Here is a 15,828-nt window from a genome sequence, read left to right on the forward strand (position 1 = left end):
AACATATCTTCTTTTGTCATACTTCTGGTTACGAAGTATACATTCCTATGTTAACCTCTAGTAGCACTGATGAAAAATGGTGGCACCCTCCAGCCATCGCTATTCTACATGCTAAATCATAAGTACCAGAAGTGTACACTGCGGTATCATATACGTACCGATACTGCACTATATTACATTTTCTGTTAGATACTGAATTTATTAAAAAAAAAAGATCAAATCCACTAGATGGCGCAAGTGACCCGTCACTTGTTCAAAGTAAAGTGACCACAACCTGTTGAACCAGCCGGGTTGGGTTTAGCCCTTTTCAATGCAAACACACTTTTTGTCCAAAATGACAGAGGTGTATAAAAATGCTTACGTGCTGTTATTAATTGAATCATAGTCGAGAAACGTCATCAACATTGGCTGTTTATCTTTTTAGGTTCCGTGATTATAAGGCCACTGCATTAGATCAAATAGCTTAGACTACACAAGTGATCATAGTTCGAATTTGCGGTGGTGTCGTCAGAACTGTCTTGCATCATTTAACTGCGCCTAATAATTGGACATTTAAACTTTTCAATTTTGAGGCCAGACAATTTTGCTTGGTATCTTACCTGAGTCAGCTCTCACGATGGAATTTGCGGTGGTGCAGTCAGAACTATCTTGCATCATTTAACTGCGCCCAATAATTTGGTAAACTCATTTCAACTTTCCATCTTGAGGCCAGACAATTTTGCTTGGTAGCTTACCTGAGTCAACTCTCAGGATGATGCAACACTGTAAACCACAATTGTGTAGGTTGCTGTACAATCAGGTTTGGAAACCCTCGGGGATCCTTAAAATCCTTAAACATAATTAGCGATAAAACGCTAGCATAAATAAGGACCCGCGGCTAATAAATCAAGTACGATAAGCGAATTATTCCTTTCTAGCTTAGCTTCGGGCCAAATAAGAAGCTATATTAGATGATTGTGACATCACGTAAATCTGATGTCCATGCATGATTATTTTAATAACAAGAGGTGTGTTGTAACAGAAATAAAGATGTAATTTTCTGAGAACAAAAATATTTTCCTGAATACAAGGTCTTGGCCATGTTGGCGCCTGCTCACAATGCCCTGGGCATCTGACAATTCCCGCCGGAGAAGGACATAGCTGGAGCAAAACATAAAAAACAAAAACAAGCTTAATGGGCCTGAAATTTTATTTTTGTGTGACACCAGTCCTGAAATTTCTCAGACATACTTTGTATAGTTTTGGGTAGATACAAATGGATTTTTTTCTTGTCTTTAGCATACCTTTAGTATAAATAGTTTAAATGACTACAGTCTTTAGCATACCTTTAGTATAAATAGTTAAAATGACTACAGGGCTGTAAAAACCCTCATCGCCCGGTCCAATTAGACGCCTAACTTCCGCTAGGGGGCGCTGAGCGGACTGCAGACGCTTCGCCGCCTGGCTTGCAATAAAGTGCAGATAGGCGCGCAAGAGGGGCGCCAGGTGAGCAATAACCCTAACCCGAGTCAAGCACGGGCGGGCGGTCGGGCGGGCCTCACTTTAGACAGAGCGCGACGTGTTTGCGTCCGTCCCCTAGCGCCAGCCTCGCTGCACATTAACCAGACTGCATACAAATAAAGATAGACCTGATAAACTTTTGACTCTGAGCTGGAGCCATCAAAAGGAGAGGACAGTTTTTTCCTTCCTCTTTCAAAGTCACACTCGAAAGTGCTAATATAATTTTTTGTGTGTGTGTGTGTAAGGCTTGTTTGCTTACATTGACCCTTTTTGTAAGAAGAATTGCCATCGCCGCCTCCTCAAGTTACACACGTGGTAAAATTTAAATAGTCTATATGACGATTTCGTTTCAACTGCCCAGAACCAAATTTGACATTGAAATACATCTACCCCCCCCCCCCCCCCCAAAGTCTCTGCCGAAGCAATTACAAACATTATTGTAACAATATACGATGAAAAATGCATTTGTAACACAATCAAATTCTGTCAATTGAAATTAATTGAATTAAGTTTCTGTGTCAATTGGGCAGTCAGGTAAATCAATCAAGTGATCAAGTGCGTGGTGTAAAATGACACGGCTATAAAAAAAAAATCAACATTTCAATGTTTTATTGAAACTTTCAAGAACACGATGTCGATGTTGTAAACTAGACATAAAATCCGAGAGGCTACAACATAACCCAACGTATAAGAAACACAAAAAAAAAAAAAAAAGAGAGAACAAAACCTTCATTTTCTTTAAGATTATACGGCACTTTTAACGACCAGGTTTACAAATTTCCATAACAGAATAAATCCACTTTTGTCCAACTTTAACACTTGTTTTGCTTTCCTAAAAAAAATGATTTTTTTTTTAACATTTAAAAAAAAAAAAAAAGGAGGTGTTTCAAGCCATTAGTGCGGTGCGTTGGTTGTCGCCTTTTTCATTCGTTGAATAGCTCACACACACATACGCACACACACAGCATACGCGCGGACATCAAGTGAAAAATACAATGGCACATGAGTGTGAGTAACTAGCTGAGTGGACATTAAGGGAGGAATAAAATCCATATTTGAAGATTTGGACAAGAAGGAGGGATAATAAATGGAGATGGCAACAAAAAGATAATAGCCACAAAACTATCATTACATAGATATATCCACAATAAATTAACAACAGATCCCTAGGACAAACTACTTTTTATTTACACGCAACAATATGAAATAATTATACATAAATATTTTATATACTCATATGTACATGTAGACTCAATACTACTTTTCATGTTGTTGTTGTTTTATATTTATTTTGAATTGTCTGCTTCTTTTTGCCCGTTGAACATTAACGCTTGGACCTCTTTGCTACCCAAAGCAGTTTTTGGATTTAAAAACAACAAATTAAAAAGAACAGTAATCCAATTAAAGAGATATATATTTTGAAAACAAATGTTTCCCCCACTATTTTAAAGAACATTCACGATAGATGGGGGGGGGGGGGGGGGGGTTGCGCATGCATTATTTTTTTTTTTGGGGGGGGGGGGGGGGGGTTATCATTGAAATTGAAATAGTACAAGAAAATACAGCAGTCTCTTAAAGGTAGGTCATGTTCGACGGTAGTGGAAATCAAATGTGTAAATTCAGAGTGCATATTGGGAAGAAGTAATAGTAAAAGAAATAATAATAATAATAATAATCATAAAAACATAACATTTCGTCGTGTATGATGCAGTTCGGAGACAGCAGCAACTTCAAATCGTTAAGTCTCTCATCTGACCACTTTTCAGTTTCAATACTTGTACGGTATTAAAAAAAAAAAAGACAGGTTAAGTGTTGCTTTTTTAATTTAAAAGGAAAAACAATACATATCAGATGTGTATTAAACCAAAGTGCATTTCAGAAACTAAAATATGTCTCTCTTGAAAAAAAACAAAACTGCTATGAACAAAGTTCTCCTGTTGTTGTCTTTCAAGGTATTTGGGACGCCTTGAAAAATTGACAAGAAATAACAAGTGTGTGGGTGAAAAGCAGGGGGCGGGGGGGGGGGGGGTATAGAGGGGGCGGGGGTGCCCCGCTCCCCTCCCCTCAAGGCGACCCGCTTCTCGACCTGTCCTGGTTCGAGTCCAGCCCGCTGACGAGGCGCTGGATGCTCTGCAGCTCGTTAGTGCCTTCTTTGTCGGCACCCATTTTGGGCGACACTGAGCGACTTGTCACCTCTGACGTGGACGAGTCGAGCTGGGCCGAGGCCGGACTGGCCGGGACCAGCACGTCCCCCTTCAGCTCGGCCCCCAGCGGGGCCAGAGCTGAGGCCGAGGCGGCGGCAGCCGCGGCCGTGCTGAGCAGCGTGCTGTCCGGTACCGTCATGGGGAGCGAGTAGGGGTTGTACCTGAGTCGAGGGCGCACCGCGTTCAGGAAGGCGTGTCGGTGAACCGACGGGGACGACGAGGCGGCGGCTGCGGAGGAGGCGGCCGCGGCTGCCGCCATGTACGTGTATGGGTAGGGGAACAGACTTCCGAAGGGGGACATGGCCAGACCCTGAAACCCAGAGAAAAAGAGAAAAAACGTTTTTTCTTTCAAATCTAAAATCGTCATTTTATTTGACATTTTAAGTACAGTTTATTTGTATTTAACGATTGAGTACATATTAGTATGACGTTTGAATCTATTTTTAATACAGCCAATTTATTAACCCGTAAAAAAAATCCCGCAACTTAGATTTTTTTCCGCTAAAACAAGTTGGGACAACTTTAAAATAGAAATGATTTATCTTCAATGTTATGTAAAAAAGCCAATTTCAACAAAAGCAAGATATAAAATATTCAGTTGAATTGCCCAACTAAAAAGTTTTATCAAGATTAGTTGCCTTGAAATATTTAGTTCACCCAACTTTTTTTTTTTCAAACAGCGCGCAGTTTAGTTGTATTTACATTTAGTGCATATTAAAATTAAACTTGCAGTTCTAGAAAAAAATACCCTAACTTAATAAATATACTAAAAGTTGAAGCGCGCTGCAAACATTTAAGATTTAATTTGATCATTATATTGTTCACCACTAGAGGGTGCCCACGTCCATATTTTCTAGTGGCGCTCCCATCACAGTTGGAGATTGGCTGCACTCTCTTGTGAGTTTGCCATAGTGCTGGTGGAAAGTCTATTGAGTGTATGTGTCCTCGACGTAAATGGTCAACGGTGATAGTCACTAGATCAGTGAAGGCATCGTATGCCTCAAGTGAAACGCGGGCTCATTTTTTTTTTTTTTTATGGCACATGAAAGAGTCACTGCCAAAGTTCAGTTCAGCTGTATGAAACGTTTGAGTCATTAGATACGCAACAATTTGTGGTCACAAGTTAGGCCTAGTGTGCCTACCGACTACAAACTAATATTCATTTGATTTTTCAGTTGCTTAAGCAGAAGGAACATATCCGATTGAAATCTCTAGCAACATTTGCTTTCTCAGATGTTCAACTTGTTCACAGCAATGACATTAAACCTCCAAATGAGTAATTCGGGGCCACAAACGAACATTTTGTGGCCACAAATTAGTGTTTCGTGGCTGCAATTTAAAACCTAACCATGTCATGTCTAGGCCTCTGAGTAGAGATACTGAACACTTCCGCTAAGGAAAATCAGCACCAAATGATACACCACATGCCTCTAGTTTATCAATACGAGTGGCGCATCCATGTCAACGTAAAGGGAGATGTCAGGAAGTGCTAATCTTCTTTTCAAGTTCAACAGCTACACCAAAAATTCCAATTTCAAAAACCATATCTTACCACAAACTGTTGAGGAAATTGGATAAAAAGAGCACAAGTTTTTTTGGGGTGGGGCCTACAATAAAAGCATACATTTTCTGGAAATAGGATAAAAATCTGAGATTTCATTTTGCCAATAATGGCACAAAGTTCTGTGGAAATTGGGTAATCGTATGAAGGTGTCGCATCAATAGCTTTCTTTGCCTTAGACTAGAAAATATGATTTCTTTGGAAAGACGTGGACTGATATTGGCAAAAATGTGCACCATGTTAGTGAGAACAAAAACAGTGGAATTGTTGGTATGTGGGAATTTTGGCGTGTTGAAAATTGTTCCCAGGGTGAATTGAATGTGCAGAACAGTGAGAAATCTGAATGGGAACGATGAGAATCTGTTTGTAGAATGTCCCATTGGGAATCAATGGGGATTTTTTTCAAGGGGTGAAACGTGGAGTTGTGGGAAAACTCTATTTTTGGAATGAGAAAAATAATACACAGCATGGCCTAAATCTTTGGAGTTGGTTGAAATTAGACTGGTGAGAACCGCTTGAGAAATGTGGATATAGAAGCTCTTCAACAGAGTGAGGTTAAATGGTGCACACTGTTTTTAACACAAAGGCTTCTGGAGATTTATTAACTTTTTTTTTTTTTTTTTTATAAGTCAACATGACACTATATAACGCAGCCGAGGTGACATCTCCCAAAACAAAACAGTGCTCAGTAAGCAGACAAAACAAAAGAAGTTCTTTGAAATGCACCGGTGAGGAAAGTGAAAGAAAAATACTTAAACTGATTCATTTGTCACTCAGCTTTCACCAACTGTACAATGTGAATGGAGTCTACGTTTATATGGTCGGTTTCTATCTTTGGCCCTATTCTTTGATCGCCAGACAATACCATTTGGTCTCAGGGTGTTGAGAAAACGTCGACAACACAAATCCTAGATCTCACACCTGTTTTGTAGGTGTTTTCCTTGGCTGCGACATTGCGTGCCCCACCCTCTTACAAATCTATTAAGTCGTTTCAGTTAGCACATTAAAGCAGCCTTCGTACTGTCTTTGGCAACGTATCAATATCATTTCACAATTTACTCCTTGCCCGACAGCATTTCGGAGACGTGTGTGTGAGAAACATATTACTTTCGCATTGTTTTGTCTGAGTACACATCTGCAGTGATTGGGATTGTAAAGATTTTTTGGCCACATCATATTTTGTTATTATTACCATTACTGCCGCCATATTGTGCCTCTAATTTAATACACATGAAACCACCACACCCGAGGAAAAACAACTAATTGGTGATAAAAGCCACGACTTGTGTGAATTCATATATCATTTGACAAAAATAAAAATCCTTTGAATTTGCTTCAATTTAAAACAGCGAAACTGACATTTTTTAATCAGTCCATCGCGGAAACGCACTTGATTCCTAATGAAGTTTCATTTTGTGTGCGACAAATGATTGACATTTTATAAATCCCGCTTTCTGCCTCTGATTGTTTGATGCCTTTTGTTTTTGGAGAGTTTCACACAAGCCCTTTAAATTGCTAACTTGCTTCAGAAGGGTTCATCAGCGTTGCACGCTCATCGGCAAATACCGCAAAATCGGCATATTGTAGCAAATATGGAGGGTTGCAACTAGATCAAATCTCGCCTGTGCCACTTTCCATATTTTTCACTTCCATAGCGGGTCCCCTTCCCGCGACCCTAGCGGCTTTCCATACTCAGCGGCCCATTCGTGGAAATTGCGGTTTGAAAATGTATAATCCCACTCTGGTAATCCGTAAATTGCGTGTTTTCTTTTTATTGTTTCCGACGCGCGTAATCCTCCAATTGCGCGTGTGCGCGCAGTTTGTTGTGCTCATCCGACTAGTTGCCGACGTTTTTCTTCATGGCCATCAAAAGCTCTCCGGCAGCCAAGAGCAAGCGACGCTGTCGATACGCTCGGCCTCGGATGTAAATCGCGAGCCTTTTATTGAACGTAAAGATTAAAAACACTCGGCGTCGGTATTTTCAGAAGCCAAAGGGCCTCAAAGTCGGACGGGTGGAATCGACTGCAGGAGTGCTGAGCGTCCAAGGGTTATCAGGGGCGCGGTAACGGTCTTGCCCCCGGGCCCTGGCAACCTGCGCCGCACTCCACTGCATGCGTAGATCAAAACAAGCGTGTGTGCTGCCTTCCTGCAGACACGCACATTTTTATCGGCGCGCGTTAACACACCCAGAGGTGTACACGCGTTGCAAAACGACGTCCCGAAAGCGAGCGGGCGAACTCTCCCTGCGGCACCGCAACTGCGCGTAAACAGCTTTGCCTAAGTTCAAGAATTTCTAATGCGTATTAAAATTCCTCACGTCTGTACTCGAGCGAGACGCCTTGACGACGTGTCGGACGATAAAGTGGCGAACCCACACGTTACCTGTTTTTTTTTTTTTTTTTTTGCTATTGCTCACCTTGTTTCGCCACAGGGGCAATACTTGAGTTCAGCACCATAAAACTTGTTTTGTTCAATGAGCAGCTGAGGATTGTGATTGGTAGGGAAGATTTTGACAATAGCATATTTTAACTAGTTGCTATATATTAATATGAGATTGTATTGGATCACATGAGACCGAGTATTAGCTTTTGCTTGTCTTGAGGGTATCCAATAGCTAGCTGTATTTTTTTTTGTTTTTTTTTTGGAAACTACATCTTAGTAGTGCGTGCCCCAATAAAGTGGGCCCTACTCGGAACATTTGGTTGATCTAAAAACACAAGTAAAAGCATGTGCTCACATGCTGTGCCCTCCGACCGAAGAGAATTTTTATTGTGATTTTTGGGTTACCTGCGAGGCCAGGACGTGTTGCTGCAGATGGAAGGGCAGGCCCGAAGCCCCCGCCAGGCTCTGAGGGGAGGAGGCCATGCTGCTGGTGTCCATGGTGCTCACGCCTCCCGTGGACACGGCGGCCAGTAAGGGGCCCATCCCCGCGGCCATGTTTGAGAAGGCGCCGCCCATGTTGAACTGACTCGGGTGCAGGAGGAAGGGGTGCGCGCTCCCCAAGTGGTTGAAAAACTGCTGTCCCGTCAGGCCGCCGGCAAATCCGAAGTTGGGCATGTGGCTGTGAGGGCCCATGTGCGGGCTCTCCGTCTGCACATTCAAAGGCGCAAAGGCGTCCTTGCCCGGCGCCCGGCAATCGTCCTCCTTGGCCGGGTCCAGGCTCGGGCTCTTCACGTCCTCCCCGGAGCGAGTGGTGCTGGAGATGACGGTGATGGGGCTCTGTCGAGAGTCCGCCCGGCCTCGATCGGTCCTAGGGCTGCCGACGTCACGGGTTCGGCCGGGGGGGTCGCCGCCGAGGACGCCGCCTCCCCCGAACAGGTGGCCCTTAGCCGGGCTAGCGTCGTGCTCTTTGGCGTCCTCCGTCGTAGTGGATATCTTGTTAGAGTCTGGACCGTCTTTGACGTGGCCGTCTTTGCTCTCGTCGTCGCTGTCCTCGTCGCTGTCACAAAAGTCTGCACCCCCCCCCGCAAAAAGATTTCAGTACATCAACAGGTCGCTAAATTAAAGCTCCACCATAATTAGCTGACCCAGGATGTAAACAAACTAAGCACCTGCAAAATGTGTTGCATTGGGTTGGTGTAAAACGACTCGTCAACTTTTTAATGTTTATTTTTAAAACTATTTCTGTCACCTCGTCTGTTTTTTGGTTATTTTTAGGTTTCCTTGATTTACTGTCCACTTTGCGCTGTGTGAATGAACCTCTTGCGTAAATCAATCCTGCTCAGCTCTTGCCGTGTAAATTTCATTTTTTAATCCATAATGCTCATAGTAAAAGTAAAATTAAAATTGCACGATCAATCAATTTTATTCGCAGAAATGATGGGCCCCATATATGGATCGCGCGAGTCGGCTCTGTGTCGTGCCAATAAGTTTCACCATAGTCATAAAAAATATTGAGTTGCGTTATTGCACAAACATTTTTGTCTGTGTTAGATACTTTTTAAGTGTTACTCATTCCACAGTTCTAATATTTTGGCACCGTCGTTCAAAATTATAGAAACACTTCTCAACATGACAGCGCAGTTCAAACTGCAAGCACAAGAATGACGTTACATGAATACTTTTCTAATGTATAAGAGAAAATTAACTAGCAGAAGCTGATTAGAGGGGTACCTAATGCTATGTCCCGCGAGAGAAATAAATCTGCTTTTAATGAGTATTTATCTATCGATACCTTTATCAGATATGGCCAATCAGTTGTTTTTGATACATCTCTTGCATTATATCTGACGGTGCAAGTGTACCTAATAACGTGACCTCCTAGCTGTCCGAATCAGGGCTACAAGTGTACGCACACATGATGATGTCATAATCCAAGTGTTATTTTGACCGTGAAAAAAAATCCCAATAGATTATTTGTTAAATTTGAATGCATCGGTGCTAACGCACGACCCAATTTACAATAGAACAACACAATCCGGCCCCCTTGAAATGAACCCATGCGCGGTTGAATACCTTTCAGGTGTGGGGGTCCCACGGTGGACACGGCAGGTGAGGAGGCCTGACCGAAACACTTGAAGGGCGCTTGCTCCCCGGAGGAGTCGTCCGAAGCTCCATTCTCTTTCTTTTGTTGCTCTTCGTACGAGCGGATAGACTGCAGGGCCAATTGTTTTCTGCACAGAAGACAATTTTTACCTTCATATTTCCGCAAAATAAAAAAAATGGCGTTACCATGGCGACAAACGCCACAACTTCAATTTCTCCTCATATATGCGCGATAAATCCCCGCGTGTGAGTGTTCTGGTCATAAAAGCGAGGTCATTAATTAACCGTGCTCCAATCTCGCTGCAACATTTTACAGCGTGGAGTAGGCTGCCATGCTTAAAGAGAGCAACACCCCCCACCCTCCCCACCCCTAAACCCGAGGGTCAATTTTGACGCTTTGACGCGTTTTAATCCAGCTAACGGGATTATTATTTTTTTTTTTGTTGTTGTCGTTGCTGCAGCAGCAGCTCTGACTTACCTCTTTTCCCGTCGGCCGTTGCCAGTGTCACGGAAGCCTTTGGCGAAAGGGTTGTGATCGATTTTAAGCTGAGTTATCTGCAAAAAAAAAATATATATATTATATACATGTAAAATAAATAAATACAAAAATAAAAAGACGGGCACTTTTGCCGCGATTTGAAAGGAAGCATAGTTATAAAATAAAACAGGCAAGCACAAAGGCGCGTTTCCCCTCGTGTGTGTAAATTACAATATTTACACGCCAAACTCCTCCAACGCGAAGACTTGTTTTCATTCAAGTGTGACTATTTTCCCTGACCATAAAAGATTCAGATTTTCTTTTAATACCGCCTATAAATTAAGATGTCTTTGATTTCACATATCACCGCAGGGGGGGACACACACACACGTACACTAACGCGAGCACACAGCGTATAGTGTGACACGAAAAGCCTTTTCTGTTTCTCCATTCATGCGCAGAGCGTTGCCCTTCTTCTTTTCTTCCTTCCATTTCTCAACCTCCCCCCAACCCTTTTCTTTTTGCGCATGCAGGGAGAGCGAGAGCGAAAACGAGAGCGCACGACCCATGTGTGTGTATGAATGTGTGTCCCACTACTAAATCCCTTCCACGTGATTTAATTTTTTTTTTTTTTTTTTTAAAAAGCATGCTAACCTGCATGTGCAACATTCCTCCCCGCAGCAGGTCTTTCATTTTTTATGACAACAAAACGAATGAACGGGACATGCAACAAACCAAGGGGGCGGGGGCGCGCGCTGGATTTCTTTCTTTCCTACTTTATTTGTCTATTTATTTCTTCAATTCTTCTATTTATTTACCTTGTCGTTCTGATAAGCAGTCACCGCGATGAAGTCGGTCTCGGGGAACACGTACGTCCTAAAGGTGCTGTAGGGCAGCTTGAGGATGTCGTTGGCCCTCACGATGTGAAAGCGAGGCTGATATTTATGCATGGAGTTCAGAATGGTCTGTCAAACACACAATAGACAGCCCGAATTATGTATACACACCGCTCTCGTTATTAATCCGTCATCCTGTGGAGGGGGGGTGAGGAGAATACCCCGTTGCATTAAAAATGTATATCGCATAGTAGCAAGCGCTCGGGTGAAACGTTCCTTTCAAAAAGTAATGCGACATTGTGTGTTTTTTTTAAATGATGTAACCACAATATTAGGAACAGCAGTCATGACTGGAAATGTGAAATAATCTTGTTAGATGAATCCATGTCAGAATTTTTAGATTCCCATCTCATTTATGAAACGTGTGTTTACGATCGTGTGTTTTGAACGGGAGAACGTGCGACAAAAATAGTTGACTGATAATTTAGTGGCTATAGTGCAGTGTAAAAAAAACAAAAGTGAGTGGACTAAAAATTTCGAGACAACAAACTGATTAAATTTCAAGTTGAGCAATTCAATAAAAAATAAAAAAAAGTTTTGCTGTTGTAAAAATGGGCTTTCTCGCAATTTCACAACAAGAGTTACCAGAACTTATTGTCCCTTAATTATAAAGTTCTCCAACTTTTCGCTAAAAACAACTCAGCAAATTGTTATGGGAATGAATAACTTGCTTGTTTTGTTGTGTTAACTAAAATTATTTCCACAAATATCAGGATTGTATTTTTTTTTAAAGAAGTTTTTCTAACATCAATTATTGTCCCCCCTCAAAAAAAAAAAAAAAAAATCAAATTGAGTTTTGTAGTTTACAGTGTGGGTGTGAGCTTCTACTTTTTCCAAGTAGTTATTGTATTCAAAGCCACGTGAACTAATTCTCATTAGATAGTGCCGGTTTGCTTAATAAAATGACTGGTGTGTGCTCCAAGGCGCTTAATCAATTATATTAGTAGAAAAACACGTGAACTGATTCATTAGATTATTTTTTTTTATTTTTTTGCTGCTGTGTCTAATATTGTGGTCCAAAACACATACAATACCAAATTTGTTCATGCAGTATTCCAAATTGTATTTCAAATAGCTTATCAACTGCGTGATTGTGCAAAAAATAAATAAAGGTAAGAAAATAGTAAAATGGACATACATTAGTGGAACTTACAAATCCATGCTTGTCAGAGATGTTGTTGGTGAGCTTGAGCTTGTGGAAGTTGACCACCTTGGACATCCATTGCTCGCCAGTGGCAGGGCTGTCCGGGTGGATGTACATCCTCTTGGGCATTTCGGGGTCGGCCTTGCCAGCCACCATCCAGCGCGAGTTGTGGAACTTGTACCTGCAGTCGTCGGCTGCCACGATATCCATCAGGAGAATGTACTTGGCCTTCTTGTCCAGGCCCGTGCACCTCACTTTGAAGGGGGGGAACATCCGCCTTGACGCCACAGCACATTTTCAGGCGAGGATTTAGTACCAAATAATACGTTTGGATTGCATGTTTAAAAAAAAAAAAAAAAAAAAAAAAAAAAAAAAGAGGCTGCAGACCACATGTAAATACGCTTTGCACGTACACAAGCAGTCATTATTAAAAACACACACACACACACACTATACACACACACACACAATTGAAAGTGCGATCTGTTAGTGTAAAGTTTTAGCGAAATGAATGATGGGATTACGAGGAGAAAATCTGTGCGCGTGTGTGTGTGTGTGTGTGCGCGCGTGCGCGCGCGCGCGCATGCGTGTAAATGTGTGTACACAAAGCTTTACAGGGGACTTAATTACTGCAGGACAACCCCCTCCCCTTTTTAATGCTACAGTACATTATCACTTATTTGTATTAATTGAATTAATGTAAGTGCATGTTGTGCAGAAAGGTGTTACAGTCTCTTACAATCAAATTTCGGTTTTTCCAAATATTTTTCATTTTATTAAACTGTTGGGTAAAATAATAAATGGGTAAAGAGGCACTACATTTTCACCCAACTATTTTTTTTTGTTGCACAAAACAACCCCAAAAATACCAAACCTCCACCATAGGAAAATTGTTTTGTACCAAAACACACAAATTTGGTCAAACTGTCCCAAGCAACGGGCTTTTTTTTTTTTTTTAATATGAATACATAATTGTGTGTTATTTTTTTTTTCACATTTACATTTTTGTGTTTGTTTTGTGTGAAAAAATAAATTGGGTCAAATGAATCCCTATAGTTGCCTCTTTGACCCACAATTGACATGTTTCTTTCATCCCAAATTTTACTTGAATGCACATGCAGACCAACTAATTTTGGGGATGTTTTGTGAAAAGATTGGGGTCAAATTGACCCAAGCAGTGGTCTTTTTTGACCCAACAGTTTTTAGAGTTAACCCAGACCCACTATTCAGCTGCTTACAAAGCGAGAGACTCCATGCAGTTTTTCCCCCAAACCCGAGTCTAGCTTCTTAATTCTAAGGTCTACATTTCAAAGTAGCAGCGGAGCGAGCTTCACCTTCCGGATTTGGTGATCACCATCTCGGTGCCCCTCTTGTGGAAGAGCTCCCAAAGCTCCTTGGCTTCCAGGTGCACCTTGGGGTCGTCGTCCACCTCCTCCTCTGGCTCCAGGCTCTTGAGCGGCCGGAGGTGCGCGGCGGCAGCGGCTGCCGCGGCGGCCTGGTGGCCCAGCGAGGAGAAGTGTAGCCCGGAGTCGGCCGCTCCCCCCATCAGCTGATCCATGATCGGCTTGCCCAGGGCGCCCGGCAGCGACAGCGAGCCGCTGGGGGGCAGCGCCAGAGCCGGAAAGAAGGGCGGCTGGTGGCCCAGCATGGCGCTCATGGCAAATTCCGGACCCCGGTGAGGTATAAACGGATGATATGCCATACTCGAGCCCTGGACGACTGGATCTCTCATCAGGAAGTTCATCCAAGTGCTTTGCAAGCAGTGCGGACGTGGGCTTGGAGTGTTTTGGACGCGATGCGAAATCAAAACGAGAGAGGAGAAGGAGGGGTGGGAAATGTTCAAGAAGAAGAAGTCCTCCTTCAAACTTGAAGCATCCGCCGAGCGTCCACTGTTCTTTTTTTTCAGGGGAGGGAGTTGGGGGGATTCAAAAATCAAAAGGCGAAGATGTTCCCCATGAAGAAAAGACACGCACGAACCGACTCGGGTGCGTCACTCGAGTTTACGGCGGTGCATTCTTCCTCTTCACTGCGTTGCCATTCCCGGTTTCAAGGAGATACACGGAAAAAAAGAAGAGGAGAAACAAAAAGCGCGTTCCCCCTGGCTGGCTTTGTCGGCGTTGCTGTGGTTGTTTTTTTTGTTTTTTTTTGTTTTTTGGGGAATTGTCCCCTCCTCGCAGCTTCCCGAATCCTGCCTCGACTGGCTCCGCGCTCCCTCGCGTCTCTTTACGCACGCACGCACACACACGCCGGGCGTCCCCTCGCCTTCACGCGCATTTCTGGGAAGGACGTGTGCGAAGAAACAAGTCCGTCCACCGAGCTCGACAGAAGAGAGAGAGGAGGAAGAAGAAGAGGAGGAGAGTGGAGGGAGAGAGAGAGAAAGAGAGTGTGGTAAGGTCCCAGCTCCGTGATTTTCCTAGCGCCTTCTGTGGCCCACGGGGCTCCACGCAGGATGGATGTGTTGCAGCGACTCCCTTTGATTGGCTCTTTGACGCTTTCGGACCAATTGTGAGGCACCAAGGGGGCGTGGTTTTAACAGGTCCGGGTGGAGGGGATCAGGCTCGAGTCTTATAAAAAGGTGTTTGGAAAACGGCAAAAAAGGAGAAAGGAGGAAAAAAAAAAGAAAAGGAGTTAAAAAAAAAAAAGGCTTTGCATGTGAAGCGCCATCCCAAGCTTCTGTCACAGTCAGTCAATCAGTCGCTCCGTGTGGTGTGAATATGTCAACAAGCAGCTCCGTCAGGCGTAGCGGGACGAGCGCGGCGAGCCAAGCCCGTTGCAGCGACGCTCTAGCCCGGCTTGGTTGTTCGCGCGTAGCCGCTCGGAGGTCTTTTGAGAATTTGGACAGGCAAAAACACGGCTGATCCTACGGTGACTCCATCGGTGTATTTTTTTGTTGTTGCACAATTTAGGTGCGTTTGCGTGCTTGTCCAGCGATTTAATACACACATCATTTCCTGTTTGATCCTCGGGTGGTTAAGAGCTGGACGAATAAGACTGGTAGGCGGGAAGAGGCGCTATGTGTATTTATATATCTATCTTTTTATTTTGCATACTCTTGTCATCTCCATCTCTGATTCATTTAGTAGTATTTCCAAGTATTTCCAGTTTGACAATGTTTTTTTCCTAAAACCCCGACAATTGAATGTTATAAAGCAAACCAATGTGACATGACAGCTCATGGGAGGATGGTGCTCAGCAGTGCGTGTCTTATCATCTTTGGCATCAAAACAGCAACAGATATTGTGAATCATAACCAATCAATTGTGCAGGCAAATATAGAACACTTCCCGGCACAAGCGCACCATGCAGGCAACAATTCAATTTCAAGCTGCGCACATCTAGTGTGGCAGTTAAACGCATCCGCCAGAGACGCGAGTATTATAATAATCCTTTTTTATTGTCGTTGCGTGTTATCCGCATGCAAATGTTCCGCTTATGTGGTGTTATTAAGCGCGTCTGTCGTCATCTTTTTCTGCTACACTGACAGTCGTCTGCAGATTTAATACTTTGAAAGGTTTAAGCCATGCGCGGATATGAATAGAGCTTATAGATTTGTGTATACC

At 43.0% G+C, this 15,828-nt stretch overlaps 2 protein-coding genes across 4 annotated transcripts in view; one reads left to right on the forward strand and one right to left on the reverse strand.

The window, feature by feature from the left end:
* Positions 1–15,828, forward strand: part of LOC147048171 (uncharacterized) — a 153,036-nt gene that overhangs the window by 3,340 nt on the left and 133,868 nt on the right. The gene's annotated exons all lie outside the window — the stretch shown is intronic.
* On the reverse strand, positions 3,006–14,701 carry tbx3a (T-box transcription factor 3a). 2 transcript variants are annotated; one of them, XM_085926023.1, is made up of 7 exons: positions 13,603–14,701; positions 12,278–12,545; positions 11,047–11,193; positions 10,229–10,305; positions 9,721–9,878; positions 8,053–8,717; positions 3,006–4,014 (listed from the first exon to the last, which is right to left on the reverse strand). In XM_085926023.1, the coding sequence occupies exons 1-7, from the start codon at positions 14,010–14,012 to the stop codon at positions 3,565–3,567; spliced, it is 2,175 nt and encodes a 724-aa protein (XP_085782149.1). In that variant the 5' UTR covers positions 14,013–14,701; the 3' UTR covers positions 3,006–3,564. The 2 variants fall into 2 exon arrangements, with proteins under 2 accessions (XP_085782149.1, XP_085782148.1); XM_085926022.1 differs by having other exon boundaries at positions 12,263–12,545.

This window comes from Syngnathus leptorhynchus, chromosome 12 (genome assembly GCF_054491065.1).
Source record: "Syngnathus leptorhynchus isolate UIUO chromosome 12, UIUO_Slep, whole genome shotgun sequence".
Taxonomy (NCBI): Eukaryota; Metazoa; Chordata; class Actinopteri; order Syngnathiformes; family Syngnathidae; genus Syngnathus; species Syngnathus leptorhynchus.